The sequence below is a fragment of the Lethenteron reissneri genome, chromosome 21, assembly GCF_015708825.2.
Source record: "Lethenteron reissneri isolate LAM-NWPU_2019-01 chromosome 21, ASM1570882v1, whole genome shotgun sequence".
NCBI lineage: Eukaryota > Metazoa > Chordata > Hyperoartia > Petromyzontiformes > Petromyzontidae > Lethenteron > Lethenteron reissneri.
Genome location: NC_083799.1, coordinates 417,093 through 434,978, shown reverse-complemented (window position 1 = coordinate 434,978; position 17,886 = coordinate 417,093). Strand labels below are relative to the sequence as shown.

The window sequence follows — 17,886 nt, the reverse complement described above, 5'->3', positions numbered from 1 at the left end:
TTTCCCTACCCCCTCCCTCTCTCTGCCTCCGCCCCCCTCTGTCTATTTAAGGCCACCCCACAGAGACGATCACCTCTCTCTGTACCTGGGTTGCTCTCTCTATGTATCTTGGTGATATCTGTCTGCTTATATGTCTGTCTATAGTTTTCTGGTTATATTCTATGTCGCTATTTCATTATACCTGATGATGATTGCTTGTGTTGCAATCGAAACGTCGTATGCTATTATTTAATTTATTATTTTATTTTTATACGTGACTTTACCGAAAAAACCAAAGAATAATTCCTGCAGTCACGAAAGCTCCAAAATTAAGATCACTCATATGGTTTCATTTTCATTCTTTTTCTCACCAAACGTGGTGTCAGGTTGCATCAGGTGATGTCACTATTGTTAGCATGAAGACATTTAAATTAGTATTTAATGAAATCTGAAAAAGATCCAAAATTGTCCTTTAAAATCCTATACAATTTTATCTGACACTCATCCCTATTACCTACCATTGATTGAAGGGGTGGATGTATCTATTTTCTAAGTCCTAAAGCACCTCCTGCGTAATTTTTGTACTGAGGCGTTATCTAAACTCTTATTTACCAGGGTGTTCATTGAGCAGTAGATGCGGTTTATGAAGGTTGTGAGAGTTTACTTGGGGCCAATGAAGAGAGCGCTGGCTGAACTGGCGATTGCATTACTTTCTCAAATTGGCGTTATGAAAGACACACATTTACATTTTCCTCTCCGCTCGTTGTGATGACACGGCCGCTAACGCGTCGACTTAGGATTAATTGCAAATATCCTCCTTTTCTAGAAGACAAATCCAAGTCAAACAATCACGTGACTTGGAGCCTTTGTCCTAGAGTGGCAACAGAACAAAAGCCTTTAACTTCGCTCAAAAGTTGTCTCTGGTGCAAAATGTGATTATGGTACAGTACCTATGAAGTTTTAGTTTACCATTTTAAAAGGTTAATCCGAACTGCTGTTGTGTTCTTTGGCGAGAACATTTACCATTTATGGAACAAAACATTTTTCATATGATTCTGTAGGTCTTTCGGTAAAGTCACGTAGATAGAAACCAATTTAAAATGTCACGAGCTGTATTTTTCACCTGAGGACGATTGCTTGTGTTGCGATCGAAACGTCGTGATATTTTGATTATTTTTTTATCTACGTGGCTTTACCGAAAGATCCATAGAATATGTATTCCTGCAGTCACGAAAGCTTTAAGTCAAGATTTATTCATATTATTGTTATAAAATGTGTGCACGTCTGTCTTGAAGACAGTTAACTATGAACATCGTTTGTTGACCTTACATTTAGAATAGATTTCTGTTTAAATAAAATGTCTTTAAGAGAATACATGGAGGTAACTCATTTAAATTGTTAGAGTATAAGCATTATGCACCCCCTGCCAGTGCAATTTCAAGTCAATCAGTAGATTAATTTCTCTTTGTCATTAACTGCATCCTGCAATGGGTTACTTGCATGTATGTCACGATACTTTTAGCTTGTGTAACATCTGGAATAATGTATATGGAGCATAGATTGCATACATAACACCTGTACATATATAATAAAAAACATGTGAAGGCTTGAAATAAAATGTGTATTTTTACTCTTATATGTATTAAATAAATAAACATTGTAAATGCGCACTATGTGCGCATTAGAGTTGTGTTTCGGAAACGTAACGTTCGTTCGTGGCGATAGAGACTGGTCCGTCATTCTGCTGCGTCAAGCATTCCGAGCAATTACATTTTGATGGAAACAGAGACAATTAATAAAACAGCAGCCTGTTAATTGTTCACTTATATCTCCAAAGTATAAATATAGAAGGAAAGTAAACTGCTTGGTTTAGAAGTTTTAGGGAAAAGTAATTGGCGTACAAGTTATTTCAACATGTGCAAAGTATGGATGAGATGACCACGCGGAGTGGGTTTAACAAACTTGCGGCTCGTCTTGGGGGAATGAGTTTGCAACTTTTCTAAGAGCAGTGATCGTGTAAATTTCCACAGTGTAAGGATTGTAATTTGATGCCTGGCTCATCAATGTTGCACGAACTTCAATGGAGGCAATTAGCTTTTCATCACGAATAAATGTTGTCTTTAGACTATATACAGTCCAGCCCAAGGGTAATGTTAGTGCCACCACTTGAGAAAATGGCAACAATGATATTGCAACTTCGAACATACTGCAACGTTGCAGAAGGTTAGAAATCGTTGGGACATACAACAAATAGCTTAGCTTCTTTATAGCATATTTTAAATATGATCAATTAACTACGGACAGAAGATTAATCTGCAATCACTGATGGTGACATGAAGTGAAGGTGGAGTGAAAGTTTCTCAGCTGACGTGAGAAGTGCCTGCTATAAATTAAGTTATTTTGTCAGTTCCTTCAGGTGTAAAATTCATTTGTAGTAATGATCATGTTTCCATGTGTGTTGCAGGTTTATCGGCATTCCTACGTGGCATCGTACTCCATCTACAACATCCACACCAGGTAGAGCACAACACCCACTGTTATTCTAAAGTAGTTTAACACGTAGGCTTTCGCGACCAATATTATTCATAATCAACGTTTTTGGGTTTAGATCGCGTTATTTATAAATGTGTCGTAACCCTCCACCACCCGACACGGCCAATCAATAAAAAAGTGTCACGTTGACAAAAGACAAATAGTTCACTGCTTTAGCCCACCGGTGTGTTGAAGCGTGAAACCACAACATTTACAATTTGAGTACGACGTTTCGCTGGTAATTGCATCCAGCATCATCGGGCAATAATGAGTTAATGATGACGTCACCCTGCTGCTGCTCTATATAAGAACGGGAGACAGAGCGGAGCCTCACCATTCCTCCCAATACGTTCCATTCATTGGCTACCACATTCTGATAAGCTCCCCCCCCTCCTCCCCCTTAACTTGTATTTAAGAACTTGTATCTCGGAATCTCTGCCTCACTTGATACAGCAAATCTAGCTGTGACGGTCCCACCTGATGACGGAGACTTGTGTTGCCTCCGAAACGTCGTGATTTTTTATTATTTTATTTCTATTATTACTTTTATTAATTTTAATTTAATTTTTTACCTACGTGACTTTACCAAAAAAAACCTAAGAGTATGAATCCTTGCAGTCACGAAAGCTTCAAATCTATAAAGTGCTTGACACAAATGAACCACAATACCTTGCTGATCTCGTCAAGGAACATAAACTATCACGTGAACTCTGGTCATCTTCGTAGCGGCTTTTGGCTAGCCATCAAACAAAGATGCTCACTGCATCGCGTGCTTTCCGATGCGCTTCTGCGGCCGTGTGGAACGCTCTACCTTCTGATATGAGGAAGCCACTCGAGATATGCACTTTTGAATCTAGATTGAAATCTAATTTCTTTAAAAAAAATGTTGTGCTTAGTTTGTTGTCCTTTCTCCGCAGTTAAACGTACATATGTAGGGGACTGTACAAGAGAAGGTTCAGGAAGGTCGAATTGAGATGGTTGAAAATAGGTGGCTGGAAGGCACTGTAAGCACACGTGTTATAATTAAGTGGTGGGGTGGGGGGGGCAGTGTCCGATAGTGGCGTGGCCGAGCGAGTATATAAGGGGAAGCGAGGCCCGCGGTCGGGGCACTTGCTCGGGGACTATTCGACGACCAGAGGTGGACGACATTGGGAATAACTGTTCGAAATCGTCAAAGTGGAAACCATCAGAGTTGATCGTTCAAGACTCAACTTAGTGGAAACCATCGGGGCTGAAGATAGCCATATCAATCACGAGTTTTGCAGTCGTTACACTCAGACTGTATAGACGTTCGGAGAAGTAAAGCTCAGCTCCCCTGAAAAAGTAGCCACAGAAGAGTACTGGAAAGTACCAGTGTGTCAATGATTAGTCTCGAATAGAGCTCGAGGACTGCTTTTATAGAGGCATATAAAGGAGTGACAAAGATATGGTCATTACTGTATGTAATTTGTTTATGTTCTGGAAAATGATCCTCAGAGCACAGACAGGTGTTCAATTGTGACTAACAGTTGGGAATTGCATCGTTCAACACATTTTGTGGAATAACGGACATTGCCAAAGTGGATGGTACATTGCGTTACTGCTTTGCACATTTCATTTGGTATAGAGGCACTGTGAATTTTTATTCTGCATGAAAAATACCATGTTCCAACCCCTACTCATAGCCAGGCATCAAGGTAGCCATTTATGCATCTCCTGTCAATAAATTGAATACTGCGATTATGGGATGTCATCTGTCGATTGGCGTATAGAGAAACGTTTCCTCTGCAATATTAATGTGGAATTTCCCTCCATTGCATCAAGGCCACCAATGGGAAGATGAGCACACCCCGTGCTCTTTGAGCACTGAGACAGATTGATCTAAGGACTAGTATATCTCTTCATGGTATCTGATGATATGAATATACAGAAATTGCACTTCTAATCAAAGCTTCAAATTAATTATCTGATGCTGTTCATATGCAACATTTCACACCAGAATTCCAGTATTTTCACTACACTGCCTTGTATATTGTGAATGCCATGCTTTTTTATGCTCTGAGGAGAAATCATGGCATTTCATTTTATATGTGTGTTGTCAACGATTCAGAGACATCGTTTCTCGGAGGCACTTTCTTTATTAACAATTTTCACGGTCTCGTCCACACACTCTCCACAGTAGCTTAGCCTAGCCTGTAAACAACACTAGCCATCTAACACCGACGGCGCTGACTGAGATAGCCAACTACTAACCTTCGTAGCGCAATATCTAGCGGAGACGTTTAGCAACGATGACAATGAGACGACAGCAACAATGAAATGAGTCCATTCTCAGATATGGCAGCCACAAGCTCCTGCTCTCGGCTCCTTTTGTGATCCCAGCATGGCCTGGCTCCACCCTGACCGTGCCTCCATTCTTGAACCTGCTAGCAGGTTCCAGGGCCTCCAGACGGGGTCCTCCGTGACCCTTACCCTAATTCTTCTCCTCTGCCTACACACCGTGCACACCCTTGCTGGCGTGTGCACTATCTGTCCACCACAATTTCCGCTGCTGTCCACCAGCCGGAGCTATTACACTACATCAGCCCCCTTGTTTAAAAATAACAGCCGACCCAACAACTGATCCACCCGAGCAAGTCGGCATGCGTGCAGGCACACCACACAATTGCGGCGCCCCCCGAGAACCTTAAACACAACAGCCGTGACACTCGGCGCACGGCGCAGGCAAAAAATAACCCCATAAAAAACGACAACCAACACAACACGCAGCACCACACAACCCCCTCTCAGCTCCCATTACCCTTTACATGCCATTTTTCTCCAATTAGATAGTACAAGGGAGAGTCTGCTTCACCGGACAATGCTCACGTGAGTCCATGACGCTGGTCCCCCGCCTTGGGCAGGATCTTGTACTTCTTGGGGCTCTGAGGAACACCAAAAAAAAATGCCTAAAAGGCGCAGCCCCTCCCTGGATTCAATAGCAGCACTTGACCGGGCTCCAGCCTCCGATACCTCGCACACGGCGACCTCAGGATATTTTCCGGCATCAGAGTTTCAGATTCTGTGGGGCTTCAGGAGCAGAAGCGCACAGGGTGGAGGCTGTCGCTGGCACTATCGATGTCGGATTAACACCCGGAATTCAATTGCGATGTGGCCCAGCCGACCACACCTAAAGCAGGTGGCCATGGGACTCCAGGGAGGAAGGGGCTGCCCTTCTCGCCAACTCCAAGCCATCGGCCTTCTGTAGTGGCCCTTCCCGCACGGCCCATAGCCGTACACCGCAGCCACCATCTTGACTTCCCGGCACGTGGGCACCTGCACCTCAGCATCTCCCGTCCAAGCTGCCACCTTGGCCCATTTTTGCAAGTTTTATTTTTGGCCTGAATCGACCAGGCCACCTTCAAGGACATCAATTCGTCATTCTCCGTGATCGTCAGGATGACCCCCAACTCCTGCGCCAATGACAGCAACCTTTCCACAGCTAAGGAGTCGAGCGCCGTCCGGTCCATGTAGGGGCGACGAGATGACAGCAACGACGAGACGGGTCCATTCCCAGAACAGGCAGTTCAAGCTACTGCTCTCAGCTCCTTTTATGCTCCCAGCATAGCCTGGATCCACCCTGACCGCGCCTCCCTTCTCAAACCCACTAGCAGGTTCCAAGGGCCTCTAGACAGAGTCCTCCGTGACCTTTAACCTAGTTCCTCCCCTCTGCCCACACACCGTGCACACCCTCACCAACGTGTATACTATCTGTCCACCACAGTTACCGCTGCTGTCCACCAGTCGGCGCTATTACACTACATATGTATCAAAAACTGTAAACAGTAGCAAAACTATTTTTAGAAAAAGAGTGAATATAAGCATTTTCATAGAAAACATTTTGAGAGACTTTGTGCTGAAGGAGTCTCTGACTGGCAGCAATAATATCTGGAGGGACTAAGCATACTTCACAATAGGTCCTTTCTACAGCACCGTCATTCTGTGAGCTTTGCTGGAGGAATATATAAAGTGATTTCCTGCTCAAATGAGCAATGAAGTGGCACTCGTCTCCTGTTTACAGACCTTGAACTGGTGGTGGTCATTCCATATTTCTCTTGCAAGGGTCAATCTATCCATAGGGCAGCCACTGTTGAATGCCCTACATAGTACTTGCTGCATTGACACCAGAGGGATGATGGGCTGAGTGGTTTGGTGGTGTGGTTTAGCAGTGTCGCCAGTGTTTTACGGTTGTATGAGATTGGGTTGTGCTCTTTAAGTGTGGGGTGGATGGGTGCTTTGCTTTGGTGTGATGGTGTACTTTGACAGTATTTTCTGGAGGCGTTTAGTGATGTGGTTGTCTTTCGCTGCATTATGGTGCTTTATAAATTCTAGGTTGATTGATAGATTGTATAGAGTGGTTTAAAAGTATTGTGTTGGGGTTGTTTGGTGTTGTTTTGGTATGGTGTAACTGGTTTTTGTGGTTCATATGGGCGTCACGATTCATGCATTGAATTGTCTAACTCATGTTGTATGTAATTTCATGCAACCCTTTCAGCTGCTAAAGGCCGCTATATCCACCGCAATGTTTAACAAAAAAAAAATCGACCAAGAATTGTGGAAATTAATTGGATCACGAGGGGGTGGCATGTGCCCCCCCAATCCCTAATTTCGATCGGATCATTGGGGTTTATTCGTAATAAATCGGCATTTTGTGACCCCCACTGCCACTGTGTAGCATATTATTAAGTGCCAGGGACTCTATGAGATTATAGGACAATAGTCTGAGTCCGTAATTGGTAATAAGTAATGGCAAAGCAGTTATAAGTGACTCACAGAATTGTGCGCAGTTGCGTATACAGTACAAGACTTCCCTGAAGGCATACCGTCAACGAGCGCGATGCCGATCACATACGGTTCGAATTCAATCCTCGATCGATGGCTGCAGAAGTGCCCGGTGAGTCGTTCGCCAGATCGTCCTCCAGCTCAGCGTCACCGATCGCGATCTCCTGATCCTTTGTCTTCAGCGGCGGCAGCTGATGAATCGGAATCAGAAACGCTAGCCAACTCCCCACCTCCAGCGCCATTGCCCGCAGGGGTGCGCATCGTCGATCGGGATCCCGGGACGAGACCCGCCATTTCGACGTATGACCCGAACAGTGTCAATGAGATCTGTCGTTCGTACCCGATGCAGGGCCGGCTCATTCCACGCCCCCGTTCGTTGGATGGCAGCATGTACCCGTCAAAGATGATGGGGCGAAAAAAGCGCCGCCTGCAGCCATTGTGGTTTGAGACGTACGATTGGCTCTAATACTCATTCCACACCGAGTCGATCTACCGCTTCCCGTGCTTTCTCTTCCCATCCCGCAATCGCTCGGACGCATTCGTCTTGGACGGGTTCTCGGCCTGGAATAAGGTGGGTGGCCGCAATTGCTGCCTTCTCCAACATCAAGGTGACGTGCAGTCACTCCACAACCAGGCGGTACAGAAGGTCAGAGACATGATGAACACAGAGATGCATATTATCATGGACAAGCACGGCCTGGAGAAGCAGACGGCCCAGGCGATCGCCGAAAATCGGAGTCGTTGGAGGGATCAGTCGATGCGATTCGATTCCTGATGAAGCAGGGACTGGCCTGCCACGGCCACAATGAGTCGGAAGAGTTTCTCAACCGCAGCAACTTCCTCGAGCTGCTTTAGTTCCTGTGCAAACAGGATGTCCAGCTGGCTTGCGTCACGCTCGACAACGCCCCGCAGAATTCCATCATGACTAGTCCCGACATCCAGAAGGACATCATCTACGCCCACGCCCAGATCTTCTGAAAGCTCCTTGATGATGAACAAGCCGACGCCTTCTACTGCACCACGGCGGACGAGACGCACGATGCGAGCAAGAAGGAGCAACTGGCCGTCGTTAACTGCTTCATTGAGATCAAGACTGGTATGCTGGGTGAGCGTCTCGTCGACCTGAAGCACGTCACTGACACGTGCGCCCCCACGCTCCGCGATTCCATTGACGACATGCAGACCAATTGTAGTCGCCTGATCGCCAACTGCCGCGGCAAGTCGGAGCAGCAGATAGAGGCGACGCGCCTGCTCGATGGCATGTGCACGTTCAAGTTTGCGTTCATCTTGCACCTAATGGAGAAGATGCTGCTTATCACGCATGATCTGTCGCAGGCGCTGCAAACCAAGGACCAGGATATCGTCAATGCATTGCGGCGTCGTCGAAGCGCTGACAGAGATGCGCGTTACCGGCTATGACGACCTGCTCCACAAGGTGCAGCAGTTCTGTGAGACCCACAAGATCGAGGTGCCCGATATGACCGCCAACTTCGTCAGATCTGGCCGGCCTCATCGCGATGGGCACATGAACACCAATGATCATGTTTTCCATGTCGACCTGTTCTACGCAGTGATCGACATGATGCTTGGCGAGTTCGCCTACAGATTCAGTGCCGAGTCGATGGAGATGCTCCGCCTAGCAGCATGTATCTCTCCACGCAAGCAGTTCACCTCGTTCAATGTCGACAAGCTCGTCGAGCTAGCCCGCAAGTTCTACATGATCGACTTTCCTGACATCGACCTAATGCTTCTCGATCAGCAGCTGGTCCACTTCGGCAGGGAGATAGAGAGGGGCGAGCTATTGAAGAATGTGGGCATGCTCCCTGAACTATCGGTCATGCTGGTGCAGACCGGCCGGGCCATGGCCAGCTACCACCTTGTATACCGATTGCTGCAGCTGATACTGACGTTGTCGGTGGCGACAGCCACGGCCGAGCGCGTCTTCAGCGTCCTGAAAATCATGAAGACGCATTTGCGCACCGCAATGGATTCCGACTACCTCAATGACGCCATCCTGCTGTATGTCGAGAAGGAGACTGCTGCGATGGTGAGGAACAATCAAATCATGTCGTACTTCCAGGCCATGCGTTATCGCCGCACACTTACTAACAACTCCTATTATTTTTCATTGCTGGAGGGGTTGCCCCCCCTACCTGAAAATCCTGGCTCCGCTTCTGGATTAAAGGTGTTTTAGCAGTGTTGTGTGGCGTGACATTTGATGTTTTTTTACGAAAGGCTGCTATCACGATATTTCGTGGTGGGTTTGTTTTATTGTGTTGTTTTCTGGTGATGGGGTGGTTTGATGATAATTTATAGTTGAGCCAGTTGAGTTTTGTGGCAAGGCCAGTTGTCTTTTGTGGTGGTCTGCTTTGGTGATAATTTGTGGTGGGCTAAAATTCCGATTATATTTTGTGGTGTTTCACTTTGATGATGCGTTGTGGTGAGCATGGCTGATTGATGCGTTGCTGAGTGAGCTTATGGCGTGTCTGGCGGCGTTCATCCTCAGGGAGGTGAGCGAGCTGAATCCCCCGGAGGTGGAAGACTCGGTGCTGCAGCACGCCGCCTGGGGAGTGCATGGCCAGCAGCTGGTGAGCAGCACAGTGTGACCGCCGCAACTCGCTCTCAAAGCGCTCATCTGCACGTGCGGTATAACTACCTTGCCCGGTATACAGGAGGTCGTGGGTTCGATCCAGACCCTTTGCTGTTTATTTGGAGTTTGCATGTTCTTCCTGTGGTCGTGTGGATTTTTCTCCAGATCCTCCGGTTTTTCCCTCCACATTTAGAAACATGCGTTTAGAGTATTTGACTACTATAAATTTACAAATGATGAGCCACTTTGTTGAGCTATCATTTGTGGTCAGGTCGCTTCGAAAAAAGGAGCTACAAAGCTCAGTGGACCATACCTGGTAAAATTTTACATTTGTTTATATATATAGGTGTTACAACAACAATTATTTCTTCATCATGGACTTATTACCCTTTTTCACTTAAAATTTGCTTGATCTCACACTCGCATTAAATAATCTGACGTTCATCTCGTGTGTGTGTGTTCTCCCGCCACCAGAACACATTCATGTACAGACTTGCAAAGTTTTTTCCAACCACGTATTTTCCAATCATTTAAAATCGGGTACACATCTGTGGTCCAGCGAGTTGGAATCAGGGTTGGTGGCTCATGCAAAGTTGGAGTCACCATACCCATGATATGTCCGCTTGCTTTAAAGATCTTGCCTGTAGAAGACCGTATAGCACACCAGTTACTGGATGTATGTGCATATTGTTTTCCCCTTGTATATGTGGGCTTTCTCCTGGTACTCTTGTACGCTCCTGCATACAATAATACTCCACCAGATCAAACATTTCAAGAGGACGCTCCTGTAAACGTGTCAGGAGACTCTATTCTTGTATTCACCAACACGACCTTTAAGTTTCAGCAAAAAAAATCACCAAGTTATTCTCCGTGTCTAAGGTGACCTACTATTGCAAGACCTTGACAATCTATAAAACCGATATGAAAAACATATGCTTGGAGATCATACTGTACACCATGCAGCATTGCAGTCATTAATATAATTCTCACTCTAGATTACTGGATGACATGCATGGGCCTCCATACATGGCCACACAATGATACAATCGTTAACATACATCATACAATCACACGTTTAAAATTGGATATGTGGTATTATTAAACTCGGCTTCTTAATAATTATAATACAGAACAAATAGCATTTTGATAATTGTTTTTTTACCCTTTTATCGGGCAAGAAAACTGACACCTTGAAATTGATTGGTAACCAATTGGTAACCAATCAATTTCAAGGACAGTGCATACATTATCAGAGTTATGTTTTTTTTTGCATTCCAACTGCAGGTATTGTGGTCAATGCAAACATGACTCCTTGTAAAAAAAGGGGTCAGTTTTGTTGCCAGATAAAAGGGTAAAAAACCAATTATCATATTTTGCTACTGGCAAATGTGGTTCCAACGGTGTAAATAGCATTTTGTTCCACTCTCTGCACTGTCTTGTTGTGATTTTATCTTCCTGTTCGATTTCCACAACAAACATCAAATTGTCATTATTTCATGCCCTTCTTCTTTACTTAGTTATTTCCTGGTTTGTTTTGCTTTGTTCATTTAAATATTATTTAATTTCAAATAAAAATTATATTCAACCTCCACAGTGTAATTTACAAGGACTATGTTTTGAGGAATCGGAAATACAGTCAATTTAATTTTCTTATTCTGATTTACTTTCTATTCATAAGGAGACTTTGTTGATGCTGAAAATGTGTATTTGGGGACATGCTAATAAAGTATAATTTAAGAGAAAATCTGTAGTCTAAAGTTTAACCCTGACTGTGATATATATGGAAAGATTAGCAGGGCTTTAAGTTTGAGACCTAAGTTCTAATCCCAGTCAGGACTGAGTCAGCATGATCCTAGGTCAGTAAATGTATACCATCTGTTGAGAAGGAAACAGCTGCTATATACATATCTCATTAGGAGATATTTGCTCCTTCCATGAGAATGAGGAATTGCACCATAGGCGCAGGTCCGCCAATATATGTAAGCACTGCTTATTTGATATGTATCACCATTTGCTATTTAATCTCACCATTTCTACTTGGTACCTTTTCTAATCTATAGTGGATCTTATAATACGAATGGATAACCAATACAATGAATTAAAATTAATATTATCCCAAAGTTGTATTGGGATGCTTAAGAAATGTTTTACTGTTTATTGAAGGATGACCTTCGTTTGAAAGGTAAACTTCGGTTAGTTTCATCACATTCTTGAAAATATTTCGTTCTCAGCAACTGCTATTTGACCTGGTTTGTGTAAAGAATTCGGGCAGTTCTTTGCATTACTTTTTTCAGCCTTTACCTCTGCAACAAATTAATCCTATTGTCAACCGTGAATAAATACTCACTTCTGACCCAGTATTTTATCACAAACAGTGCATACATTCAAATTACATAGTCTGTTTTCATCTTCATACCCCCTTTTAAGCCAGTGCTTTATATATCTAGTTGTTACTTTCCTATAAATATTCCTACATATTTGAATCATAATAATTCCCAGCTTCCTATTTGCTCTGAATAAAGTTGTTCTTGTGTCTGATTCAAATTTTGACCCACTGTGCTGTCAATAATTGATTTGAATAAACTATTCACATTGCCATTGTAAACCACAGCGTAGGGAACTTACGCCGCAACATGCATTACATCAGGTTTAATAAATGTCATGAACTAGATTCTTGGATTCGGGGGCAGAGTGGCTTTCATTCGCACTTTATGTGACAAAGCCACCGTGAACCACGGAAAGTGAGGAGTGGCACGGTGGCTGTAACATGAGTCTCATTCAGTTAATTAGACCACTTACGGCCAAAAGCTTTAAGATGTTCTATAGTAAAAATAAATATGTAACTCCATATTTATGCTTTTTTGTTGTTGCCATTTTGGTGATCATGTTATTGCTATTGTTATTTCTCTGTTATTGTTGTATGCTTTCTTATTATCACGTGCTAAATAAATCTTATTTTTGGTATTATGCTTTTATGTGTGTGTCTGTGTGCAAGCTTCTAATGCTACAAATATGACAGAATACAAATACATTTGGTCTTATTGAATGGCCATCAGAAGGGTAAAAAAATTGTTATTTTTTCTTAGACTTTCGTGGAATAAATATGTAAGTATACAAATGTGTGGAATTTGCCAACTCAAAAACTGCAAAAAATACGTTTGTGTTCCTTATTATGCAATTTTAAGGCATTTAATTTGAATATTTTTTTCATTCATGACGGTGCACCGACTGCAAAATGTTAATGCTGTAAGCGGGTTTCAATCAAAAATTAACTTCATCAACCGCAGGCTGACATTTTAGAATTTGGTTGAAAAAAATCCGCAAATGTTGCTAAAGAAAATGGGTTATTTCATAAAGGAAATAGGTAAAGTGCTTGAGATGGAGTACATTTAACTACACGAAAAAATTAATGCTCTCCAGAAATCACTGAAATTCCCACGAAATAATTATCTAATGTGCCGAGAAAAAGCATGTTAACCCCTTAGGGTTTTCACATATTTTACATATATCAAACCTATTGTTATTAGATCTTAATCTAAGTCATAATAATAGATAATGATAGCCAGATTAAACAAATGACGCAAAAACATATATCTTCAAATTATTCTACTTTCAATAACCATGTCTGAAAAAGTATGTGAACCTTTAGATCCTTCTTCTTCTTTAGTGCTGCCTAACGGCGTGTGCGACTTCACGATGATATTGGTCCTGGTCTAGCACGGCGTGTAGAGTTTGTGCTGTTGTTAATTGTAGCCATGTTTTGATGTTACTGAGCCATGTCGTTTTTGGCCGTCCTGGTCGTTTTTTCCCTTCGATTTTTCCTTCCAGGATTTGCTTTAATAGCTGGTATTTGTGGTCGTTTCGGGCAATGTGGCCTAGGTAGTAACACTTCCTGCTAATGATGGTCTTCAGCAGTTGCCTGTCAGTGCCCATATCTTGCAGAACTTGTGTATTGGTGGTTTTGGCTGTCCATGGGATTTTCAGCATTCTTCGATACAGCCACATTTCGAAAGCTTCGAGCCTTTTTGTTGCTGTTGTTGTCAGTGTCCATGTCTCTACTTCGTACAGCAAAATTGACCAGATGTAGCATTTCAGTGTGCACAGTTTCAGTGATGTACTCAAGTTGCGGTCTGCAAGGAGTGTTTTCCATTTAATAAATGCTTGCCTTGCTTGTTCAATTCTGCTCTTGATTTCAACTTCATGGTTCAACTGATCGTCAATGATTACACCAAGGTATTTAAATCGGTGTACTTGTTCCAATTTTTCGCTGCCCAGCTTGATTGTTATTTCGCTTGTAGTTCGGCTGACCTTCATAACCTTTGTTTTCTTTTTGTTAATTCATAAGCCCCATATTTGACTCTCTGCGGCAACCTCGTCCAAGATTTGTTGTAGGTCTTGTTCCGAATTGGCCAGCAGTGCAGTGTCGTCGGCATACCTGATGTTGTTGATGTATTGTCCATTGACTTTAATACCAATGTTTTTATCTGCTAGTGTTCGATCAAAAATCTGCTCCAAGTAGATGTTGAAACGACTCGGTGACAGTGGGCAGCCTTGTCGTACACCTTTTTGTATTGGTGTTGGGTCTGTCAATTCGTTGTCATATCGGAGTTGGGCTGTTTGCTTCCAATAAAGAGCAATGATGAAGTTGATGTCATTTTTATCTAGTCCCAGTTGTTTTAATAGAGCTGCTAGTCGGTCGTGGTCTACTGAGTCAAAGGCTTTCTCGTAATCTATGAAGCTGATGTACACTTCTTTCTGATGTTCATAGCATCGCTGTAGTAGTATCTGTAGACAGAAGATTGCTTCTCTTGTGCCTAGTCCTTTGCAGATATCAAACTGTGTGTTCTTCAATGCATTTTCGCATGTAGAGCGTATGCGCTGTTGGATCACCTTCAGGAAGACTTTCAGCACGTGGCTCATCAAGCTTATCAGTCTGTAGTCTTCGCATTTCCGGCTTGTTGCTTTCTTTAGTATGGCCACAAAGATGGATTGTAGCCAGTCGGATGGAATTTTATTGCCATTGTATATTTGATTGTACCAATTAGTCAGTTGTCGTATGTTGTTGCTCTCTAATAGTTTGAGCAATTCTACATGGATTGTGTCAGGCCCGCACGCTTTGCCTGGCTTAGCTGTTTTGATTGCATGTTCTACTTCTGATGTTAAAATGTGTAGAGCGTCTTTCGACTTCTGTTGGTCTTTTTCTGCAGGTGTTCTCGCGGCGCCAAAGAGCTTGTATATATAGTTTGTCCATACAAGGTAGCTGTTGGGGCTGGTCTGTAGATGTTACCAGCTTCTTTGAGCTTCTTGTGCAGAGTAAAATTGTCATGTTTTTTAATTAGTTATTCAATCTCGGTGCATTGTTCTTCCATCCACTTTTCTTTTGCCTGTCAGATTGCTTCTCTGATCTTCTGTTGCATTTGTTGTACTTCTCCAAGTTGTTATTTTTGTACATTCTTCGTTTGCTCATTAGATCGAGAATATATTGTGTCATCCATCGTTGTTTCTTTTTCGGTGACTGGTGTCCCAGCATGACTTCTGTTGTTTCTGTGATGCATTGTTTGAACGAGCACCAGTACTCCTGAACATCTGCTGTTTCTGTTGTTATTGAGCGGATGATATAGTTGAGATGTTGCTGTACTTGTCTTTTATCGGCGCTGTTCTTCAGTTTCTCCAGGTCTGCTCGTCTCGTCTTTGTACATTATATTGATCGCAATTTGAGTCTTATTGTAGCTGTTACTGGGTTATGATCTGACGATATATCGGCTCCAGGGTAGGTTTTTGCTGTAATCACACTGGACTTTAACCTGATGTTAATTAGGATATAATCGATTTGGTTCCTGACGATGTTGTTGTCGGAGTCTTGCGGCTCGGTCCACGTGTACAGTCGTCGAGGTGGTAATTGGAACCACGTGTTAGCAATACTGAAACGTTCTTCTTGGCAGAATTGAACCAGTCTGTCGCCTCGTCCATTCCTTGTTCCTAGTCCGTGTTCTCCGACAATGTTCTGCATTCGACCGTGGCCAACCTTGGCGTTGAAGTCGCCGAGGATTATAGTGATGTCTTGTTTTTTCAGCGGCTTCAGCGTGTTGGTTAGTTGCTCATAGAACGATTCGATTTCATGATCTTGTTTGTCTGCTGTTGGAGCATAAACCTGTAGAATGTTCACGTTGACTTTGTTGCCTGCTAATTGTAGTAGTGCTATTCGTTCTGATACTGGGGTAAAGTTGATGACTTTATTCGCTAATTTCTTGTGTACTATAAAGGCGACACCGTATGTTTGTTTGGTGTTTTCTTCTCCTCCGGAGCAGAAGATGTGGTGTTCGCTCGATATATATTTTTTTTGTTCCAGGCCATTTAGTTTCGCTTAGACCGATTATGTTGATTTTAAGTCGATCCATTTCTTGTATGACATTGGCTAGTTTTCCTGCTTGAAGTAAACTTCTAACGTTTCAAGTTGCTACTTTGAAAGGGTTCTTTGACACAAGCTCGGAGATTCTTAGCACCCCTGTCCTATTTAAAGGACGCCGATACTCAGGGCCTTTGTTGATGTTTGCTTGTCATCATTGAAGTTTTCAAGGGAGGAATAATCCAAGTAGTTTCCCGTTGCTTTCTTGGATCACAATTTATTTGAAAAGGTCATGTGGGGACCTTTCGAAATGGGTTTTGTCTGACGTCTCCACTGAAGTCTTCCCGCCTTGGGTGACCCTTCTGAGAGCACTAGGCTCTCGACGGTATAGCGATCAGCTTCTCAGACGTACACAAACTCTCTTGCCGCGTTAAGGCACCGTTTCTCGAGAGATCCAGTAACTGGTAACATCCCCTTGAGTAACAATGAGTGCAACTAAGCGCTTCCTGGAACCGTTGGAATTTTGCCCCATTCCTCCTTACAGAACTCGTTCAACTCGGTGACATTTAAGAGTTGCCTTGCATGGACAGTTTGCTCCAGGTCCTGCAACAACATTTCTCTGGGGTTTAGGTCCGGACTTTGACTAGGCCATTGCAACACGTGGAATTTATTCTTTTGCAGCCATTATTTTTTAGATCTGCTTGTATGTTTAAGATCATTGTCTTGCTGCAAACCCCACTTTGAGTGCAGCTTCAGGTCACAGATCGATGGCCTGACATTCTCTAGAATATTCTGATACAATGCAGAATTCATGGTTGTGTCGATGGAAAGCCGTCCACGAACTGAGGCAGCAAAGCAGCCCCAAACCATTACATTCCCACTACCATGCTTGACGGTTGGGATGAGGTTCTTCTGTTCGAAAACAGTATATGGTTTTCGCCAAACATAACGTTTCTCATTGAGACTCATCTGTCCAGAGAACATTGTTACAGAAGTCTTGTGGATCATCTATGTGCTCTTTGGCGAACTTCAAACGGGCAGCAATGTTCTTTTTGTAGAGCAGTGGTTTTCTCTTTGCTATACTTCCATGAAAACCATTCTTGTTCAGTATTTTTCTGATAGTTGAGTCATGGTGAAAGTGGCCTGCAGATCCTTAGATGTCTTTGTGACTTCCTTGATGATTTTCTGGTTTGTTCTTAGAGAGATTTTAGTAGGACGACCGCTCCTGGGTAGAGTGACTGTGGTCTTGAACTTTCTCCATTTGTAGACTATCTGTCTAACAGTGGAACTCCAAATCCTTACAAATGGTTGTGTAACCCTTTCTGGACTGATGAGCATCAATACATATTTTTTTGAAGTCTTCAGAGATTTATTTTTATTGTGGCATGACTTTTTTCCACACACTCACCCCTCAAGATCTACTAATTATTTAAACACCTGATTCTAATTATTCCCTTAATTGAGCTAATGAAACCAGGGGTTCACTTACTTATTCACATACCCTGAACCTTAATTACTCATAGTTTGTTTAAATCAGACATTATTTCAAAAGACATGGAATTGGTTAATATAAACCCTATTAGATATTTAAGAAAAGACCGGTTTTTATTCAAGAAGGCTCATGGTAAAACTATGGAAA

The 17,886-nt window shown here is 43.0% G+C and overlaps 1 protein-coding gene across 2 annotated transcripts in view; it reads left to right on the top strand.

Annotated features, from left to right (window-relative positions):
- Window positions 1-17,886, top strand: part of LOC133344998 (inactive dipeptidyl peptidase 10-like) — a 543,079-nt gene that overhangs the window by 407,372 nt on the left and 117,821 nt on the right. For both annotated transcript variants that reach the window (XM_061555335.1, XM_061555334.1), the window contains exons 6-7: window positions 2,444-2,496; window positions 9,818-9,899. In XM_061555335.1, coding sequence (XP_061411319.1) covers window positions 2,444-2,496; window positions 9,818-9,899 — 135 coding nt within the window. The remainder of the gene's footprint in view (window positions 1-2,443; window positions 2,497-9,817; window positions 9,900-17,886) is intronic.